General features: G+C 46.9%; 1 protein-coding gene across 1 annotated transcript; it reads left to right on the forward strand.

Moving 5' to 3' along the window:
• The first annotated feature begins 6,098 nt into the window (after positions 1-6,098).
• Positions 6,099-20,956, forward strand: WNT8B (Wnt family member 8B). Its single transcript, XM_053949729.1, has 6 exons — positions 6,099-6,157; positions 12,141-12,174; positions 13,124-13,262; positions 14,640-14,765; positions 16,777-16,919; positions 17,311-20,956. Exons 1-6 carry the CDS (start codon positions 6,099-6,101, stop codon positions 17,866-17,868), a joined length of 1,059 nt encoding a protein of 352 aa, XP_053805704.1. The 3' UTR covers positions 17,869-20,956.
• The last annotated feature ends 361 nt before the right edge of the window (positions 20,957-21,317 follow it).

A 21,317-nucleotide genomic window follows, 5' to 3' on the forward strand; every position in this document is an offset into this window, starting at 1 on the left:
AGCCTGATAGTGGCTCTGTCAGCAATGACATTTGCAAAGGATTGGTTATAGATTTTGTGGTGCCAGTTTATCCTGACCATCTTGGAGTTATTTCTTCATCTTGGCTCCCTGATTCAGCCTCCAAGCTCATCATCATCATCACCATTTATTAGGACTGGCTGACTATTCTGACAAAAGAAATAGTCCTAGTCAGTGCAGATGACACTGGGGAACGCTGGAGCTGGAGCCAGATCCTGCACCCTGGGTTTTATGGGGAAATGATTCAGCTTTCCTTACAGCTCACTGGGAGCCACCACACCCCATGGGCTGATCTGATGTTCACCACTAAAAAGCAGCCACTCCCAACGTGAAGAGTAGCAACAAGTATTACACGCAAGGCCAAGAGGAGTTCTCAGCCAAGGACAGAGCAAAAAGGATTCAGTATTTTAATGTACAAACACTGAACGTGTGAGATCTCTCAGGCAAACAGCCTGGACACACACTCAGCAAGTTTTGCTCAACACAGAGAGGCCCTATTTGCCTGCTCAGTGTCACTACCCCCAAAATTTCTGGCAAGCCTTTTGACATTGGGTGTTCATTGGAAAGTCCAATTGCCTGAAGCCCAGCTTGCCTTTTTTACAAGAGAACAGCATGTTCCCAGCTCTGCCATTTCCAGAGGAAACAAGCCCCAAGAGTACATTAAAGACTTGGACACAAATAGCTTGCACTATTATTTTCAGGCTGGTCTCATGATTTTACAGGTCTGACTCATTCCAGATAAATGCAGAAGGTTAGTCATGATAGTCAGCTGTAGGCAAAGAGGAAGGACCTCACTGGACATACCCCAGTGCAGTTTTCATTGCTGTTGTAGGGCAAAGAGCTGAGCCAGATTTGCTGGTCCTTGACCTTGGGGTTTGTCCCAGGACATGTTAAAAGGCACACCAGTGAGAAAGTGTGGATACAGATCTGTGCATACTGCTGACAGCCTTACATCCACCTTCCTGCCGAGAGTTGGTGAGCATCTGCTCATCCCTGAGCTAAGGCCAGGTGTTGGTAGGAGTGTCATCAGCCACCACAGTGGCTGGCTGTGGGAAGTGTGCTGCAGCACACAGCTGGCAGCTGCACCTTGGCACTGCTGACCTCCAGCTGTGTGCACAGCCACCAGCAGCTCCACACCACTGCTGTGACCCAACCAGTCAGAATCATCTTTGGACTTTACCTACTCTGAGGCCTCAAGATACGTGGTCTGGAGAAACAGGGAGGAGGAAAGGAGAATTTTTAAGCTTGGATCTTGTGCAGAGCCTGTTGTCCGTGCTGGATATGGCCATGCCGGACATGGCCATGCCTAGAAGAGCAGCATTTCCCTGCACCCCTGCAATCCAGGGATGCTCTTCCACAGGAGTGCTGAGCCGCAGCCCAGCCGCAGGCCAAGTTGGGAGCACCATCTGCCGGCTTTGACACAGCAGGCTGGCTCGTCAGAGGGACAAATTACAGGCTAACCCAGAGCTGCACAGTCATCAGACTGCATAGCAAATCAGAGATGAAAAAATCACAGGGTTGGACAAATCGCTCAGCTAAACCTCCTGCTGTCAGCCTCACAAAAGGGGCTGCAAACCAGTCTTTCTGCACTAGAGCCAAACAAACTGACTTGGGTGAAGAAGATCCAGTTGTAAGTTAGCTGGAGTTATTTAGAGCTCTTGCAGAGCTTGTGAACAATTTCAGCTAAAGAAGTTTGAAGCATGTCACTGAGCAGACTTTTTAATGCTTCATTCTTACAACTTGAATTGTAGTTTTGTTTACAAATATTCCCAATAATAATAATAATAATAATAATAATAATGAAGGGAGCACTGAGAGCCTGAAAAGGAAAGAAAATGTATGTGCAACAGTGGACCTGTTTAAGCAGCCCCCAAGTAGATTTTTCTTGGGTTCTTCAGGTCTGCTTCCTCAGGTCAAGTCACTTCCTATGATGTATGATGTATGATGTATGATGTATGATGTATGATGTATGATGTATGTCCCATCCCACAGTTCACTGCAGTGGACAAGGATTCACTGAGCTGTCCCTGCATGAACCTTATGGAGAACCTACAAATGTGAGGATACTCTCAGTACTGGTAAAGCACAAGCAGACCTCACAGGAGGCTGCTCTGTGTGTGTCACCCATGCACAGAACAGCGTGGGGGAACAGTGCTAGGTTACAAAATCAAGCTTACAGCAAAGAGGTCCACGCACCACTGTTGGCGTTTTCTGGTGTGTCAATACTGTCTTTAATGGCACAATCTCAGACTGATACAGCTAAACACAATAGTAAACAGAGAGGCTTCTGGGCACACCAGCACCTTTCTTGCCTTTTCAGAGAGCCAAAATGCTAAAAATTCCATGTCTGTTTCCATTGCATGTTAGTTGATCTCATGAAAGCTATTGCATTTCCCCAGCCTTTATTTGGTTTTGTTTTGGGAGCCACTTGACTAAAGCAGACTAGCACAGGGCATGTTCTGTACAGGGCTGTGAGCAGCACATACTCCTTCTTGGGCTGCTGGTGGATGTTTTGACAGACTTAAGGCACTATTAAAGATGCATTTAGTTGGTCCAAAAGGCAAAGCTACAGTCAAAACAATTGAAATTCACTTACTGCACTGGAAGCCGGACCTTCCGAGACTATTTCAGCCCTTTCAGGTTTGAATTCTGTGTGTTGCCTAGATAAGATTAGTTTCCTTTTCTTTTGATCTCATACCTTTTACATATCTTTTAAGAGAAGAAATGTCAAATTCTTTCTTGACATTTTTAATGCCCATTCTGTTTTAACAAATCTGTTATTTGAGCACTTTGCATTGACACCAAGAAACTTTTGAGATATCTGTGAGCCAGACTTGGAATTATTACCCCCATTTCTTAACCTCTTTTTTCATATCCATCTGTTGCATTGGTATTGGGATGGAAGGAAGCAGGAGTGTTAAAGGTCTTATTTTTCACTTTTTCTCTGACTTCTGTGATAACTTGTACAAGTTCTTTTAGGATAGTTCAGATTTTCTCTGTACTCTGGAAATTAAACTTAGACATATTATATTAAAATTTGTTGCGTTTTTGTTTTGGTGGGGGTTTTTTTGGGTTTTTTTGGTGTTTTGTTTTGTTTTGGGTTTTTTTGTTTGTTTGTTTTTTTGTTCGTTTTTTTGTTTGTTTGGGTTTTTTGTTTGTTTGTTTGGGTTTTTGTTTTGTTTTTTAATAAAGTGGAAGAAATTACTGCAGATGGTGGCAGGTTCTCTATCTGCTGTTGTCCTCAAGCCCTGCCTGTCATTCTGGGAAATGAACAAATAGTCAAACACACATCACAGTACTCAGTGCAAAGGTCAGAAGAGATCTGTATTGGCCAGCAGGTCAAGTGAGGTAAGGTACCAGTTCTGGCTATAAAATGTGTTTTACTTCTCTCTGCATTCATTTAGTAAATTTATTAAATGAGGTTACTGAGGTTTTGTCAGTAACAATAACAAAATTTGAGGAACATGATAAACAATTTTCCATCTCACTTCTTTAGATAGTGCTTCATAGAATGTTTTTAATAGCTTTTTAGAACTGTAATTAAATACTTTGAAACATGTTTGGGACAGTTTTGTTTCAGACTTTGCCTCCAGCTTCTTTGGTTTGAAAAACAGGCTTGTTTCCAGGAAAGTGAGTATTGCATTTAATTGGAATTAGATGTTGACAGAGGAGGCTGATGTTTCCAAAGCTGCTGGTGTTTCTGTGAGCTCAGAGAAAGGCCTGGGTGCCTCTTGCAACAGTAAATAAAAGCAATTAATTGCATCTGTTTATTTTGGATCCCTACTATTATTTTTTTCCTACTTTTTGTAATCTTCTTACTTAATTTGTCATGGAGTAACAAAAACAGCTCACCCCAGTGAAACCAATGGTGTCTTTCCTTTCCAGTTGGTCAAGAAATATCTGAAGAGTTCCATGATTTCAAAATGCTGTTGCTGCCAGACCTGAGAAATGTGAAAACTCCAGCTCAAGAATCCCAAAACAGACAGTTGGAGACTTACAAAAAACAACTAAAAATTCTTCCCCTTTCTACCATCAGAAATAGATGCCAAATGCAGGATTGTGGCATCTCCTGCATCTCACCACTGCTGTTCCAGTGAGACTGAGCCCCTTGGCAGACCTTCAGCTCCCCTGAAGCAGCATCAGCCTCTGCAGCTGCTCTCTACACCGAGTCCAGGACAGCCTGGGAGAGGGAGCACAGCTACCTCCACTACTTGAATTAGACCACCAAAATAATTAAACTGTGCTAAACATCACAGCATTGACATTTTGTTTCAATATAATTAATAATTAAAAATAGTATTCTTAAAAATAATTTAAGACTAAATAAAGGGTTCATTTCCCTCACATTTCAGTTTTTGGGGTTTTATCTTCTACTAGACAAATTCTCAAGCTTTTTCTCAGCATACATAACACCTTAGTTTTTAAAATGCTCAGTGCTCCAAGACGTGGAGCACTTTGGGCTTTAAGGAGTGCAAATACCATCAGTCTTGCTGTAATAGGACACAGCTGGGGGCACAGCTGGCCCTGGGATAAATTGCTGCCACCCTTGGAGCAAGGGAGTGCCCTGGCTGGACGGGCAGCACTCTGGGCAAAGGTAGTGTTTTGCCAGCAGTGTCCTATGTGCTGTGCCTGGCCAGGGCTCCCTGGCTTGAGCACAGCTGGGCTCAGTGTGAGATGGCCAAAATCCATCAGAGAGCAAATCTCAGCTGAGCAGCTTTCCTTTCCTGAGACTCTGCAACCCAGGAGGGAGTTTTGTCCACTTGAAGCGTCCCCAAGCAAAGCTCAACCTGCCGCCAGTCCTGCCTGATGGCTCAGCCACACGGTTTCAGTCCTCTTCAAATCCTGCCTGGGTCCAGCACTTCTGCTTGGTAGCTGTGCCCTGGATGAAATGAGTTTGACTGGTCTCAGCCCATGTTTTGGCTGATCATGTCCACAGCACAAAATTCAATTGCATAGTGTGGAGAAGATCTTCCTATTGCTTTGGGACATGCTGATGCAATTGTTCATGTTGCTTTAGGGCCAGTTAGGGTATCTGTGGTGGGTGCTGTGACAGTAACTGGGATGTCCCATGTAGCCAGCTGACACAGGCTGGAGGCACTTCTAAGTAGCTCCAGCACCTGCTGGCCTGGGATAAGCCCTTAGTGAGAGACTCTTCACCCAAACCAAAGACCCCCTCCTATGGACTTTATAGGAAATGCCAAAAGCAAAAAATTAAGGGGGAATAGGAAGGTTTAGTCAGAGGCCTTTCTTCTGGGGTGAGGATGGCCTAATGCAAACAGGAGGTGGGAAGATAGAGCAGGTCACCATGATGAAGGAGAAGCAGATAGAGGTAGGAACTGTCCCTGATCTTCCTTAAACTTCTTGGGGAGACTGAGGCAGAGACAATGATCTTATATCTGTGACCCAAGCAGCAGATGCAGACAGCCTGAACCCAATCCCCCCACCCCAGAGCACCCAGTGCACTCCAGCTCAGCCGTGTCTCCAAGGCAGGAGGAGGAGAGGACACTTCAAAAGCAGCCCTTCCAGTTGCCTTTGCCGGGAATGGAGAGCCAGGGCAGTGCTGGTGGAGATTGAATCTAGTGATTACTTTAAGGGATTTGCTGTCTCTTTCTTTATCCCTCTCTCTCTTTTTTTTTTTTTTCGTTTCTTTTTTTTCTTTTCCCCCCCTTTTCCCTCCCTCTTATCCCTTTCGTGGTGCATTTGTCTTCGAGGAACCTGGGGTGTTCTTTTCATCAGTTCAATCTCTCTCTGGCACTTGAGTCCTGATTGGCTGAAGGACTTAGGGGAAAAAAAAATCTTTAATTAAGTAGATAATCTCTTCTTAGGAAGTTCTGCGGCTCCATTTCACCAGCCCCCTTTAGCTCTTACTTTAGGATTGGTTATCCTTTGCAGAAGGTGGGATTCAGGAGGCATCCGCCTCTTCATCACACCAGGACTGCCGGGTGGAAAATAACTCCATCTCTTCCCTAAATTAGTTGTGCTTCTTTTTTTTTTTCCTTTTCTCTGGTGGTGGTGGTACCCAAGTTTGGGGTTTTTTTAGGATCTCCTTTCTCCCTCTTTATTTGGATTTTATATTTCACATGGACCCTTATCTGGGCATCTTCTTCCTCACTCCCTTCTTCCAGTCCTGCTATGCCTGGTGAGTATCAAGAGCATCACAGCCTGTGTCACAGGCAGGTGCTCTTCCCAGATACCCTAAGGAAATTCCTCTTCACCTTCCTAAATGTCTCCTCTTTCTCACTTAGCTCAGTTCTCCCTTTAATGAAATCAGATATTTAACCAAGTCCCTACACACTCACTGGCAGAGATATTAGATCTATGAAAGTCCCTCTTTTTCCTTGCACCTCCCAAAAATAACTAGGGGCCAGGTTGTAAGCTGGGGTAAAATAGGGGAGAGTGGATGCTGAGACCTAACCCCTCACTTTCAAGTGGGAAGATAACCCAATGGAAGAGCCAGAGACTTCTGCTTTCCAAAGGCTCACAGTCAGCTTGTCTCCTGTCTTAATTAAATCAAGTGGGGCTTCTCTCACACTCCCCAAAGAGGACAGTCCGTGATTAAGAGCTCAGAGCCCGCAGGGGTGAGTTAGATCCACAGGACTGTCACTCTGGATGAGCAGCCTGACAGCCAAGCTCCTTGGCACACACAGGGGCAGAATTACTTGTCTGAAATTCATGTATTAGGGTTTCCTGGGGAGCTGCTTTTGCTACGGCGATCGCTACAGCTCGGTTTCCAACCACCTGAGTCCCATCAGAGCAGTTCTGCTGTGCACAAATCTGTGGCCATCTCCTGTGGACCTCTTGCTTTGTCCTGAGGGCAGTGTTGTATTTATTTCTTAAAAAGTTCTTTAAGGGTGAACAGAAAGAGATTATGCTTGCACTAAATCTTGTATCATGCCTCGTGGGATATATCAGTCCCATTCCCAAAGGGAAATGGTCTCTGCAGGTATTTTTCCTATGTGATTTTTACTGAGTACCCAAAGTTTTTTCTCAGTTGCTGTGATGCCCTGGGGAATCTGCTCAGTGGGTTACAGACTTATCTCTAACAGCAAGGAAAGTCTTTTATCACTCAGTTACTAAAATCCCCTGCCTTCTCCATAGCAGATCTCTAGGGTTATTACCATGGATGGAGAAATCAAAATTACAAAAAGAGAAACTAAAGAGTAGATGGGAACTCATTCCTGTTAGTCTGGAATTTCAGAGATTTTCTACTTTTTTCCTTCATTAAAAGAATACTCAACAATTTGTATATGTCTAAATACTATAAAACAGCAAACTCAAGATAAACCTCCCTTCTGGAACAAGGGTAATATGTATGTTCTACAGAAAGGCTAAGCAAGAGTGCATGCTGATTTTATTGTTATTTTTCTGCTCTTCCTGTGTACTTATCTTGCTTTCCTCAATAAAAACAGGTTTAGAATGCATTAAAATAAAAAACTCTAACATTTTAAAGAAACAGTTCAAAGGAGAGAAATTTCAGCAGACAAAGTAGAGCTAAATATGGAAATCCAAGACATTTTCAGTCCAAAGTTGGATGATTAAATTCCCTGTCTCTCAGCAATTTTTATCTAAGAGAAAAGTTTATAAATCAAGACAGCCCCGCTTCTCTCTGCATGTTGCTCATAGGTCATGAGTTCCATAGAGAAAGGAAAATTGCAACCTTTATTTGAAATTATCCTTTTGCAGACACTCTCCCTTAACTCTTGAGGAGAAAAAAGATAAATTTGTGGGAATCGTAAAATAATTCTGCTTGATATTTGTGCTGGTTTTCTCTATCTCATCCAACGACTTAAAACACATTTTTTTCTGTGATTTAATCACAAAAATTGGGAGTGAGAGCATGGGGGGGGGGGGAGCAATATAGAACAACAACAAAAATGTTTTTATATATATATATATATATATATATATGTGTGTGTGGCCACTTCCCTTCTTTGCATGTGGATTAACTTTTACCATTTAACAGACCATTCCACCAGTGTATTATTTCTAGGTGATCAAAATGTCAGGGTTGCATTTAGGAACAAAATCCTCAAAATAAATACAACAAAATAGAGAAAAATGAAGGAAAAATAAGTAATGTTAGAAATGTTATTGAGCTGCTGCCCAGTCTCCTCTCCTGTGGGAATAACATAAAGATCTCTTACTCACTAGTTTTCTTCTAAATGTATTTTTTACACTTCAGCTGTGGGACTGCCTTTGGTTTCCAGCCTCCCTGATTTTCTAATGACCTCGGGGAGCTCATATTGAAAACAAAACTCAGATCCAAAAGGAAATACTATCCATTTTCTCTATTTACAATAATGAGAGTGAAGACGTAAATCCAGCTTTATCATTTTCTAAAGAGCAGAACCAGCAGCCCAGTAGCCTGAGTGGGTGGTAAGGTATCGGACAAATATTGTAATGAGAGATTAGGTAAGGCTCTCAGGGCTTATTAAACTGAGGAGTGTGATGCTAAACTGACGAGTGTGATGTTATTGGTTGAAGTTGTAACTGAGACAGAATTATCAGAGGCTTATTAGTATTTGATATGAGTAAGATATAATGGGACAGCTGCTTGGCAGGGTTCTTTGCTTTCAGATTCAATACAACTATGATAGAAAACTCCTGCTGAAGATATTTACTAGCTTTGAGATAATTTTCTAATATTGGATCCAATTAAAATCTCTTGCCCTAGATTTACTTTTTACCTGGAGACATAGAGTTGTGCTGAGGGAAGCAGCATGCCCTGCACAGCCTGGGGAGGGGGCAGAGGAACTCGGGGGTGTCCTCCCTCTATCTGCCCAACTATGAGCCTGCTCTGCTTCAGTCCATGTAATGCTGTCCTGGGGTTTGAAGATGGAGGGAAAGGAGTTTACACAGCTAGAAACTCCCTGAGCTTTCTCAGAGAAGAGAAATTACTTCAAGTGTCTCTTTTGAAGTGTGTGATACAAAAAAAATCACCAATGTCATAGAAATTGGGCTGGTTAACACGAGCTATGAATGCAACTACTTAGTTTAGTATTACATTCTACTTTCCTTTACAATGGAATGAAAATTTAGAAGAAATACATAATTTCTTTTTTAAAATCACATTACGGAGAAAACAATGAAGAGAGGTTTTGGCAGTGATTCCTATTTGCAGCACAGAGATTATTCTAGAGACACTGTCACTATTGTACTACATCTGTGTAAGTAGTGGCTTAATTGCTCTCTGCCCTTACTGGAGACTATATACAGAATGGAGATGCATTTTTCTTAGCTAAATTATAAGAGCAAAGAAAAGCACATAGAGTCTGTCTCCATTCCTATCTTTCCTTCCCCCACAACACAAGTAAAAAAAAATTCAGCCAGCCTCCAGCCATATGATAGTCCCATCTTCCCTTCTCCTGAAGGGAAGCTGCAAGAGTTAAATGTTGGGGTGTCAAGTGCACAAAACACTTGAAACTTTGTGAATCCTTCACTTGTCTAAGTCCTATAAACCCAGCCAGCAGCATGCCTGCCTGTTGATCTGAGAGCTCAAGGAAAATGCCTTCTGTCTCTCTGACTTTATACACTGTTTAGAATATCCTGCTGGGAAATTGCTACTGTATCATTTGCTCAGCTGCAGATGGAGAATTGGCATATCCTGAACTTGGCCTTTTTGTGAACCTTGAAGTTTATCGTGGAAAGAACAGATCCTCTGCTTCAATGCAGTCATGTCAATTGACTCGGCTAACAGGCTGGTTTGCTGTAAACTGATGTTGTGGATTACTGTCCTCCTCCTCCTAAAGCTGTCCTTGCACCTTCTCAGATGTTCCTAATACAAGGGTTTGAGGCAAATCCCTTCTATACACTGTGAATCTGAGTTTTCCTACCCACATGGGAAGCAGTGCAGATGGCATATATATCTTCTTTTGGTGACAAAAACTAGATAAGAGAGGACTTGCAATTTTCTAGCTCTTGCCTACACAGGAGCGTTTTACCAGAGTTTTCTCTGCTACAGCTGCTACCAGGGGCCCAGATTCACACTGACACCATCCTGAGTGTGGTCCCCATAGCAAAGCATTTAAGGTCAAGGCAATGGACAGAAGGGAAACCAGATGGAAAAATGACTTGCTCATGCTGCTACCCAGTTGCGTTAGGATGGGGACCCATGGAGCTTACACAGTCTGATTAGCCCCAGGTTCATGGCCCTGTGTGATTCAGGTCACCCGATGCTCTAATCACTCGGCTACAGATGCCGTCTCTCCAAGTCCCAGGAAATATTTAATTAGCTGTACAATGCAGAAGCAGCTTCCAAAGGAAAATTCCTCTGCAATACAACCATCGACTTCGTGCTAAAGTACCCATGGGGGCTGGAGCACTGCCGGGTCTGAATCCCAAGCCTGGAACAAAGGGAAAGAATCTCCTGCTCTCGCAGCCCACTCCTGTTTTGACCCAGGCAAATCTTTCCCAAAGAAAGCTTCATCAATATAAACTCATTTTCACCAGAAAACCCACAAAAACCAAACCAAAACAAAAGAAAGTTAGACTTGCCAGAATGGAATGTTGCAAACTCATTCTCCTAACTCTAAACTGTAACAGCAAACATCAGGTTTCTTGTGATTTTGACCAAGCTAAAGTAATGAGACCTCCTTTTGTGGAGTGCTTTGGAAAGGATCTCTGTGGGTGCAATTCTAGTGGAGGTGAAGTGGGCTTGCTAACTGCACAAGTGGTTTTCCAGGGCAGGACAGCATCCTCTCTCAATCTTCCATGTGTCTGATGTCTGGGGACCAGTCCTGCCACCCTGTCTGTCCCTGTGTCTATAGCAGAGCTGCACTTTGACCCTCAGCTTTGGACAGCATTGCCTGCTTCTACCTGTGCTTGAGCCCACCCTGGGATGCCCCCACAGTGTCTGTGCTGGATTTGTAGCACAAAAAGACAGTATCTTTCTCTCCTTTATGAGGGAATACTTGTGGCTCATTTGAAGCAAAACATAATCTCGAGAAGAAGCTGAAGAACCAAGTTTCTATCAGTGCATGCTCTGTCATTTTTCCAATCACTCACTCACTGCAAGATCTCAATCCACTCATTCCACCTCTCTGGCCCGTGTCCTCCCTGGGTGATAACAGCAGTCACCCATTTCTCTGAAGCGCTGAGTTCCAGCAGAGAAAATGCTCCACAGACTCACCAGAAATAGTGATGAGTGTTATTTTATAAATGGGGAGAGAGTGGAATTAGGTATTTTTAGGAGACTGTCTCTTTTCTTACTTCATTTCTGACTTGGGATATTTCGAGTTGGCTCTTGGGATTTTTCAAAGTGTCAGTCCTTTCTGCCATGATGCAGCTAGGCAGGATTCACCCAGCCATTATCCAAATTTTGCAGGTGGTCACTGCATCATATGGAGTCCCAGTGCTGACTGACCATTTGCACAGAAACAGTCTTTCTTACTGAAAGACCAGACAGCATCAGTTCTACAAGGCCACAGGGACAGTGTTGGAGACAAGCCACACTGCCTGACCCTTGGAGGTGATCCCTCCACACCTTCAGTGGGAACAGCAGAAAGCTTACTTTTGTCTAGGACTTTCCACCCACCCCAAACCCCCAGGATCCCCTGCACAGTGTCCAGGAGGATGGGAAAGATAGGTATATTTGTGCTCAGCCATCACCATAACCTGACCAAGAGGAGAGTATGGGCACTCAGACATGCCACCACAGGAAAACAAGGGATTGTGATGTGGAGAGATGCATCTGGACACATATTGCAAAGGAGCAGTGGTGTGATGCCCTCCTTCCCTCAGCATGGTCCCACTCCTGGGGCTGGGGGAAATGCTACCCTGAGTTTAGTCAAGTGAGTTAAAAAGCAAGGCTAGGGGAACCAGAAGGCTAAATAAGGGGTGGATTGGTACAAAGGGTAGCTGAGCAGAGGAAAGCAAAAGGAGGGAGCAGTGAAGGAACTGCAGCCCAGTACAGCCTGACTGAGGGGAGCAGGGTGGGGGGAAGGGGACAGCACTGTCCTGTCCCTTAGGGAGCAGCAAAGGGACACGGGGGAGAGACCAGAGGTGCCTGCAGCCAGGAGACAGGCAGACTGTGGGGGAGTGAGAGGAGAGCCCTGGGATGCCTGGCATTCCCCAGACCCCTCCACCATCACCCCCTCCCTGCTGACACTGTCTCTATCTTCCAGGTCAGTGAATAATTTCCTGATGACGGGCCCCAAGGTAAGAGAAATCCCTTTGATCTCTGTCCCTGATTCCACTAAACCCAGGGAGGGAAGGAGAGAGAGAGAGAGGGGCTCCTGCTTCCCACTCCTCTCCACCCAGCCTCAGCCAGAGCTCCCCTCATCCCCAGGTTTCCAGCAATAAGGCAGAGAAAGGCCAGGAACTTGTGAGTTCCTTGGGCTGCATGAGCCCTGAGCAGTGCTGACCTGGGGTTCTTTTAAGCTGGTTGGGGCCAGATTCTGGAGATTTGTCTATTGACATCGGCCAAGGCTCTCACCTGACATCCATTGCTTCCTGAGGATCAGGCTGGCATCAGGGCCCACACTGATCCAGCCAGAAAGTATTTTCTGCAGGCCCTGTAAAACATACTTCCTCAAGGAACACAACTAGAATTGCCATGACTTTGTTCCATATTTCTGAACCCTCACATCCTTATGCTCCTCTTTCAGAGGCTTTTTTTCTTAGCCAGGACCAGTTGTAAAATTTACCCTGATTTTGTTCTGGCTATTCCCCAGGAACACCTCCAGGCCCATCTAGCTCCTAATACACTGGTGGAGCAACCTTGTCCCAATGCACTAGCTCTCCCCCATGGGCTGTGGTGAAGAAGGCAGGTTGAGGCATCTGCTAGCCTGGAGCTCCCTGATCTGAGCAGAAAACTCTGTTTCCTCTCATGGTGGAGAGATAAGGGGTTCCCCATGGCAGAGGCGGGCTGGCACATTTCCTAATGTGGCTAACAGCCAAGAGCTGAGCTTTCTCCCACAGAAGGCTCAGGCTCTGACCCAGCTGAGCAGGAAATGGGTTTGCTGCTGCTGGTGGTGAGCTTCCCAAGGAAGCCAAGCCAGGGAGACCTTCTGAGCTCTGTACTTCTTGTCTTTGTAAGATGGCACACAGGTTACTTTCAGTTGAAAATATGCATTGTCCCTGTGCTGACCCCCAGCTCTGCTCCTAGGCCTATCTCATCTACTCCAGCAGTGTGGCAGCTGGGGCGCAGAGCGGCATCGAGGAGTGCAAGTTCCAGTTCGCCTGGGACCGCTGGAACTGCCCGGAGAGGGCACTGCAGCTCTCCAGCCATGGTGGGCTGCGCAGTGGTAAGGAAAGTATTGGATACCACTACTGGGACCCCCTTGCTACAGGTTAGAGCCCATGGCCCCCTCCTCTCTTCCCAAGTGCCTCCTTTTCCTCTCCATTCCCACCTGGGAAGTGCCTCTCCCAGGAATCCCCCAGAGGGATCTCCCCAGGAGACCCCTTCACCCATCAGCTCCCAGATACACTGGGATCTAGATCCAAGGCCTCGTTGCAATGCCAGCCTTGCCCATGGACCTGCTGAACCCCAACTGGCACAGGACCAATCCTTACACAACTGCCCCCCCCAAGGATGCACCACCCTGACCTGCACATGGCCTGCTGGACACCATGCCTAGATGGTGTCCCAGGGTATCCCAGGGAGGCTGAGAACCAGCACAGGCTGGCTAGGTAGCAAGCAGAGGGATAAGGCTAAAGGGAGAAGGAAAATTCATCAGTGGCTGTGCTCTGGCCAAGAGGCAGGACAAAAGCCTTTCTACATCTTCCAGATGTCAGAATCAACCCAGGCAGAAATCTAGCATCCCTGACCTGGGCCACTGTAGGGCATGAGGCAGTGGTCATTGTCACTGTATCCTATTCCTTACCTATTTGCAAGTGCCAGGAAATATTTTAGTGTATATCTGGCCCTCTAGACCTATGCTTGATGCTGGCCTGGGCTCATACCTGCTCTGTAAAAGCAGGACCTGGGTGTGGAGGAGAGCCTCAGGCCTCTGGTGGGACTAGCAGCAGACAAGAGACCAGAGCCCCAGGGAGAGATGGACAAAAGTTTCAAAGTCGGACCTTGAGGAGACAGTTGCAGCACAAAGCCTGCTCTGAGACCAGAAGCAGGTCCCAGAACCATTCCTGTCAAGGTTATCTGCTCAGATCCACACCTTGCTGGTATTAAAGGAAAGCCAAAGGCTCAGTGAAGCCAGCTGATGATTCCCAGACTGATCCTGGTGGGTAGGTATGGTCACTGCTCAGAGCCCTTTCAGCAGAAGGTATGGCTTGAGGGGACTGTGGGGAAGGAGCTCTTTGATTCTTGGAGGGGACCCCTTCTTGTTGGGGGTGTGTTAGTGAGAAGTGGGGGACATTGGCAGTCTGTGCTATATCACCACTGTTGAGCTCCTACAAGGACAGCCAGGTGCTATCTCCTCCACACCCTTTCAAATGACATAAGTCAGTATGGATCATATTTGGGAGCTTCTATCTTCATGCATCTTCATGCTATCTTCAAGCCCAAACTAAGCTAATCTGACATGTAGGGCCTCTTCTCCACCCCACAAAGTCTTCCCCACTGCAGATGTCCTGTGCAGACTCCTGCACGGTAGGAACAATTTCTAGCACTGCCCTTGCCATGAAATCTTTTGCACATCTGCTCTCTTTGTATTCCCCCCTGACAGCAAACCGAGAAACAGCCTTTGTCCACGCCATCAGCTCTGCGGGTGTCATGTACACGCTGACCCGGAACTGCAGCCTGGGGGATTTTGACAACTGTGGCTGTGACGACTCCCGCAATGGACAGCTGGGTAAGGAGGGATGAGCTGCTGCCCCTCACTCGTCCCAGGCGGCAGGAGAAGCTTGTCTCTCCTCCACTGAGGCCTGCAGAAACACCTCCCCACCCTGTCCCCACACCTGGGAATAATGCTCAGAGAAAAGCTTTCTCTGGTTCAAACCAAAGTAGCTCTGTGGAAGCTAATGGAGCCACCTCCAGTTTACACCAGCCAAGCTCTTTTTGCTTTCCATTACTTTCTAAATGAGCAGGAAAGTAGAAGGGGTTGCAGTTTCCCTGATTCAAATCAAGAACTTTATTTAAGGTGAGAATGACTACACTACATCATATAGGCTGAGGAGTGGATCTGTTGCCATGCACCTAAATGATCTTGGTATAACAGCACAGATCTTGATATACCAGCACAGGTCAGGGACCTCAGGGTTCCCAGGGTCTGCTGGACCAGGTTGGCCTCACAGCAGAATGACCATGAGAAAAAGCAGGGTGGCATTCATAAACCTCTCTAGCACTTGTCAGCATGGCAGGCACACAAGAGCACAACCAGGAGAATCACTGTGGCAGCACACAGCCATCACACCTCAACATGACAGTGATATCCAGGCCCTCAGCCACCAGGCACCCCTGGTGGGGAACTCCAGGCTGCATCACTCCAGCTCTCTGCTCAGCTTTCACAGAAAACACTGACATTTAGGGGTTTTGTTTTTAATAGAAAGAGGTCAAATTTCAAATTATCAAAATCTTTTAAAAGCCATGCCCTGCCCAGCCACACTAGGCAGTCAGTATGTGTCACTTTATGACAAACTCCTCTGGAGCGTCCAGTATTTAGTAATTTACTGTACTGACGGATAGTTTTGAAAACAGCCACTACTGCATAGGTGTCCAAAGTTTGGGAATGCCTATCTCTAGCAGAGCAAGACTTTTGGGCAACAACACATCAAATTCTATCTTTTTTGGAAAACCAAGTTAGTCATGCTACATTTCTTTTCCCCAGATATATCTGTTTTTTAATAAAAAACTTTCCACTGTGGACTTAAAACCTTGTAAGGCACATGAAACGTTTTGGCTTGACCAAAACAGCATGATTCAATTCAGCCATTGGACTGAATCCAAGCTGGTGAAAGGTTTTCCTACTTCCTTCAGTCCCAGTCCTTGATTTGGACTGCATCATCCACTGCAACTATCTACCTCCCATGAAACACTCCTGTCTTTCCCTGGGAGAGGGAATCACAATGCCCTGGGGAAGTCCAGGCGAGCGCCAGGTCTTTCTAGAGAGGTACGAGGCCATTAAACCACAACTCCCAAGATGTACCAATGTGGCATGTCACGGTCAGAATATTCAGATTTCAAATCTTCATTAAATATTTGGCATCTTTCTCTAGGAGGAAAAAAAAAAAAAAAAACGCATTATGTTTTTCCAGTCCCATTCAGTTAGGAAAAGTACCTTCCACATGTATTTGTGTAATTTCACAGTTCTTTGCTGATTCCCTTGTTTCTTGATGGTAACTAAAAAATCAGACCCTTCTAAGATGCCAAACATCATCTCAGAACTCTGGGTGTGCCAAAACCAGGGCCTCCTTGATGCATATGTGCCAGCTTTGGGCTGTTTTAGGCAGAGGGGAATCTATTGCCTCTGACCAGGATGCCTCCACCAGTTTGTTAATCCAAGTTAGCGAGATGCTGTCCCTGCAAGTCACTCTGAACCAGCTGAAGTCAGGGTTTGAGAAGAGATTAGAGACCCAAAGGCTTATCTGCATGTCTGCTAATGCATGATAGCTGACAGCTTCTGAATCCTGCTCTATAGAAAGCCTGGAAAGCCCTGAATTTGTTGTACAGGACATACCCCTTTGCTGCCTGCCTGAGCCACTTACTATCCAGGCCTCAGGAGAAATGTCATGAACTCAGTGGAAGGGAATCTAGGAGTACTGTGTGGTGAAAGGCTGGATTTGCCCCACAGCCTCCATTCCCTCCCATCACTTCTGAAACCTCTTCTGGTTCTTTGACAGCACACATCTCATCTCCTTTCTTAGGGGGACAAGGCTGGCTGTGGGGAGGCTGCAGCGATAACGTGGGCTTTGGGGAAGCTATTTCCAAGCAGTTTGTGGATGCCCTGGAGACTGGACAAGATGCCAGAGCTGCTATGAACCTGCATAACAATGAGGCAGGTAGAAAGGTGAGCGCCTCTCTCCCTCCAGAGCTGACAGTGCATACCAAATTGGCTCTGAGCATTCACTGTGGAGAGTCACAATTTGATGTGGCTAAAAATACATGTCCAGAAGAAACAACTTCTTGAGGGGCATGGCAGCAGTACAATGGTGTCTGCTCTAAGGTAGCAAAGCTTCTATGTTACAGTGTTAATGACTTTCTGCAGTACTTTTTCTCCCAGTTCAATAAGGGGAGACACTGTGGAAAAGCAAATCTGTGAGCTTTAGGACTACTGTGCAGGGAGACTTGATGCCAAACTCCTCCACAGGCCTGGAGTAATGTTTCTGCATGTATTGCAGCACAGAGACGGCCCCTTCGGGATTTTTTTTCTTGAACCCCTCTCTCTGCTCACCCTGTAGGCAGTGAAAGGGACCATGAAGCGGACTTGCAAATGCCATGGTGTGTCAGGGAGCTGCACCACCCAGACCTGCTGGCTGCAGTTACCCGAGTTTCGGGAGGTGGGCACTTACCTCAAGGAGAGGTACCACAAAGCCCTGAAGGTGGACTTGCTGCAGGGAGCAGGGAACAGCGCTGCCAGCCGGGGTGCCATTGCTGAGACCTTCAGTTCCATCTCCAAGAAGGAACTGGTCCATTTGGAAGACTCTCCTGACTACTGCCTGGAGAACAAGACACTGGGGCTGCTGGGCACAGAGGGCAGGGAGTGCCTGAAGAGGGGCAAGGCGCTCAGCAAGTGGGAGAAGCGGAGCTGCCGGCGGCTGTGTGGGGACTGCGGGCTGGCGGTGGAGGAGAGGCGAGCCGAGATGGTGTCGAGCTGCAACTGCAAGTTCCACTGGTGCTGTGCTGTGCGCTGCGAGCAGTGCCGCAAACGGGTCACCAAGTACTTCTGTGTCCGCAAGGAGAAGCGGGAGCGGAGCGGAGGTGGCGGAGCCAGCCGCAAGCTCAAGAGAAAGCTCTAACTTGCTTCTGCTCCTCCACAGTTCTGTCTGCCCCTCTTCTCTCCTGCCCTTCCCATCAGCTCCTGGCACCATTTCTGTTTGGCATAGTTTTGCCTTTTTCCCACTACTGCCTCACTGGGGCTTGGGCAAGGCAAAAGAGCCTTGTATGAGTGCTCAGGCCTTGCCCATACAGGGCATTAGTGCAGTGGGTAATGTCTTCTGGGGAGACCTTCAAGTGTTCACAAAACAAAGTGAAGTCCCTTCAACTCAGTGTCATTCTTTCCAGTGACTATGGCATCATCTCTGAAAACACAGGAGGTCTTGGTGGCTCCAGTGGTTTTGAGCTTGTCTGTTCCCCAAACAAACACCTGCTCTGGGCTTTTGAGTAAGTGAGATAAAAAGCACAAGAAAACTGAGATGGCACCAACAATTGGGCAACTCAGATCAGTAATCTGTAAATGAGAAGAGGCTTTTAAAAAATAGAGGTACTAAAAGAGTTATTGCCTCAGGCCTACACTTTGAGGAAATGCAAAAGACGTGCAACTCCTTTCTCAGCAAGCCAGCCTCCAGGGACCCCACAGCTTTGCTTCCCACCCTTTGACAGCTTTGCTAAGCTCTCCAGTGCTTTACTTTGCATTTGAAATGGCAGCAGCAAGATCGAAACTGCTGCTTGATCTGCCCATTACACAGCTGTCCAAAATCGGGGTCCCATCACTTGATTTTTACATGCTTTCTCTGTGTCTTCCAAGTCTCCAGGTCTGGTCTCCCTTTTTAGGCCAGCATTCCTATCAAAGCCCCTGACTGATGCCATGAATTGCCCTCACACTTCTCCACTACCTCCTTCCTCCCAGATCACTCCCAGAGTGGAGCTGCCAAGCTGAGCCTACTCCCCATGTCCTGGTGTACTTGCCAAGCACTCTTACCCTGTCAGCTAACTAACTAAATACGTCTTCCTAGTCTGAGAAAATAATGTCAGTTACTATTTAATGGTGGTGTAAATAGGAAAGTGAAGCACTTTGAAGTTTAATTTATTGCACAGTTACTGTGATGTATACATAACAGTTTTTCCTCTACCACTTATTGTATATATTCTATAGGCTAAGCAAGCAGCAGGAAGATTTGTTTGATGCATCTCTGTTCCCTTGCTGAGGCTAGGGAAGGGAGGTAAGAAGCTGCCAGCTGCAGGACTTGGGGAAGCTCACTACACCATCACAGCAATCTTCCCCTGTGCTGCGATAATATCATCTACTTTGCTGTTTGAAGTGCCCTTTAGCCAGACAAGAAGCCAGCAGAGCTGTTACTGGCCATTAGACCCATCTTGTAGCCAATATTTTAAACCAATAGCCAATGCAATAAATCAGTAGCCAAGTGCTTGCAAAATGCTGTTGTGTCTTAAGTGTCTGAGTGCTCTTTTGCCTCGTTTTGTGTGTGTATGTATAAATTTAAGAGTCCTGGAGATCAAAACACACTGCTTACCCATCTGTGCCCAAGAAGACCTAACCAGTTCCAGCCAGCACAAGCTCAGCCCCTACCACGAGGGGAAATGATGTGCTCTCTCCTGAGCTTGCTTGAGGATGCATCCAACTGCAATGCAACTGCCAGGAAGAAATGGGGTGGGAGGGGGCAGGCAGGGCCCAGTTGTCCACTACATAGCAGATATATTAAAGACACTCAGAAGCCTGTATTTGTCTCTTCATTATCAATTAGCCCTTTATTCTAGGACTACCTCACAGGGAGCATGAATTTGGACCTAGGGTCTCATCAGAGCAAGAGCATTCCTGTCAAGCAAGAATCTGGCCTTTCAAAAATTGCAAGAAACCTTGGCCCATTCTCAGGGAAAACCGAAACACTTCCACTTCACACACAAACCACCACTGTTTGCACAGAATTTCTTACTAGCACAGTGACCCTGTCAAAGGTCTCTTGCATCCCCAGCAGCAGTTCCTCTATGTCCCTGTGGTTGGCCAGGAAAGAGGAAGCAAAAGCCTCTCGACCACCAGGGAAAGCTCCAGCACGGGCCTCCCTTTTCCTTCTGGCTCTCCCGTTCCACAGTCAGCTGGACAAGCTGTAGAAGCCGTTTCCCTCTTCCTCCCACTCGTGCTCCATCCCTCCCCTGCTGACACTGCTTGCCCGCGAAGGCCGTGGCACAGCCCGGGCTGGCGCGGTGGCGGCGGCAGGCGCAGGGGACACGCGGGACGCCTCAGTGAGAGCCCCACCGCCACACGCTGCTTCCGCTGGGGAAACGGCGACACCGCAGCTGCAGAATGTGCTGACCTCAGCAGCGGGTCCCCCCTCCCGGCGCACGGAGCCCTCAGCGGTAAAGGCCCTGCTGCCATTGTGGGCAGGATTGGATGCTTCCATGTATTCATTTCGGTTTAATGAAGGCGCATTCCTCAGAGGAGAAATATTTACATTCAGCTTCCCAGGTGGTCACCTTCGCCCAGATGACACACAAACAGGCAGCCCCCCGCTCCCTTTTCCAATCCAAGCCTCTTTAGAGGGCTCGGGAGGAGGGGAGACAGCGGAGGGGGGCTGCTGGGGGAGCAGAATAGAGAAGGGAACAAAATGCTAATAAATCAGCCAGCCAGCCCTTTTCCCCTCCCCTCAGTGGAGTCAATGGAAAGTGTCATTTCACATGCTAATCCCCCTCCGATCTCTTTACAACACCTTTTCCGAAAAGTGTTTGGGAAAAGTCCTTGTGGCCCGTTTACAGCTCCCCGCCGCTTCAGATTCCTTCTTGTCTAAGGCCGCGGCCCCGGTGTGGGTCTCTCCCTCCAGCAGGGCTCCTTACAAAAAACATCTCAACAAAGACTTTGGAGTTCATCAGCCTCCCACTGAAATTCACAGCTGCTGAACAAACTAATCCCCTCTCTTGGCCTTTCTTCCTTTCAATGGGTTCTTGGCTTCAAAGACACTTTGGGAAAGGACTTTGTGGGGACTCACACTGCTCCCTCAATAGAAGTTAGTGCAAGCATTATCTTCAGAGCAAGTGGCTTTACAAACAAATACTGCCTAACAATCTCTGCCCCTCCAGCTCCCCCAAACACACACAAGCCTAGCCTGCAGACATGATGTTATCTGCCACAGGATTAGAGCTCTGTTTTCTGTGCCTAGGGATCCTTTCCTGCTGCCCCCCCCCCCCCCCCCTCCAAATTCTTTATCAACCCAAAGGCCTTCTCACCCAACTGAAAATGCTTTCACTGGTGCCCGGGTGCTGTGAAGCCATGTGCCCACACGGGATGGGGCAATGCTCACTGCCCGTAGACTGAGATATTGCCAGCCAGCAGAGACAGTGCTATAAATGGAGGAGCACTTTCCAGCGGGGTTTGAAGGGTAATATACCACACCAGGGCTGTAGAGACATGGCCTCTGCCACAAGCCTCTCCAAGACTTTCAAGCGAGTCACCTCAGTTCCCCCTTCGGCGTGCTTTCAAAGCAGAGAGCTTCAGGGATGGTGCTTACAGGGGTAA

This window comes from Vidua chalybeata, chromosome 8, assembly GCF_026979565.1.
Source record: "Vidua chalybeata isolate OUT-0048 chromosome 8, bVidCha1 merged haplotype, whole genome shotgun sequence".
Classification (NCBI taxonomy): domain Eukaryota; kingdom Metazoa; phylum Chordata; class Aves; order Passeriformes; family Viduidae; genus Vidua; species Vidua chalybeata.

Coding starts and splice junctions, on each gene's coding strand:
- WNT8B (XM_053949729.1), top strand. CDS start 6,099: ATGGACCCTTATCTGGGCATCTTCTTCCTCACTCCCTTCTTCCAGTCC. Junction 12,175..13,123: donor TCCTGATGACGGGCCCCAAG/GTAAGAGAAATC, acceptor CTCTGCTCCTAG/GCCTATCTCATCTACTCCAG. Junction 13,263..14,639: donor CCATGGTGGGCTGCGCAGTG/GTAAGGAAAGTA, acceptor CCCCCCTGACAG/CAAACCGAGAAACAGCCTTT.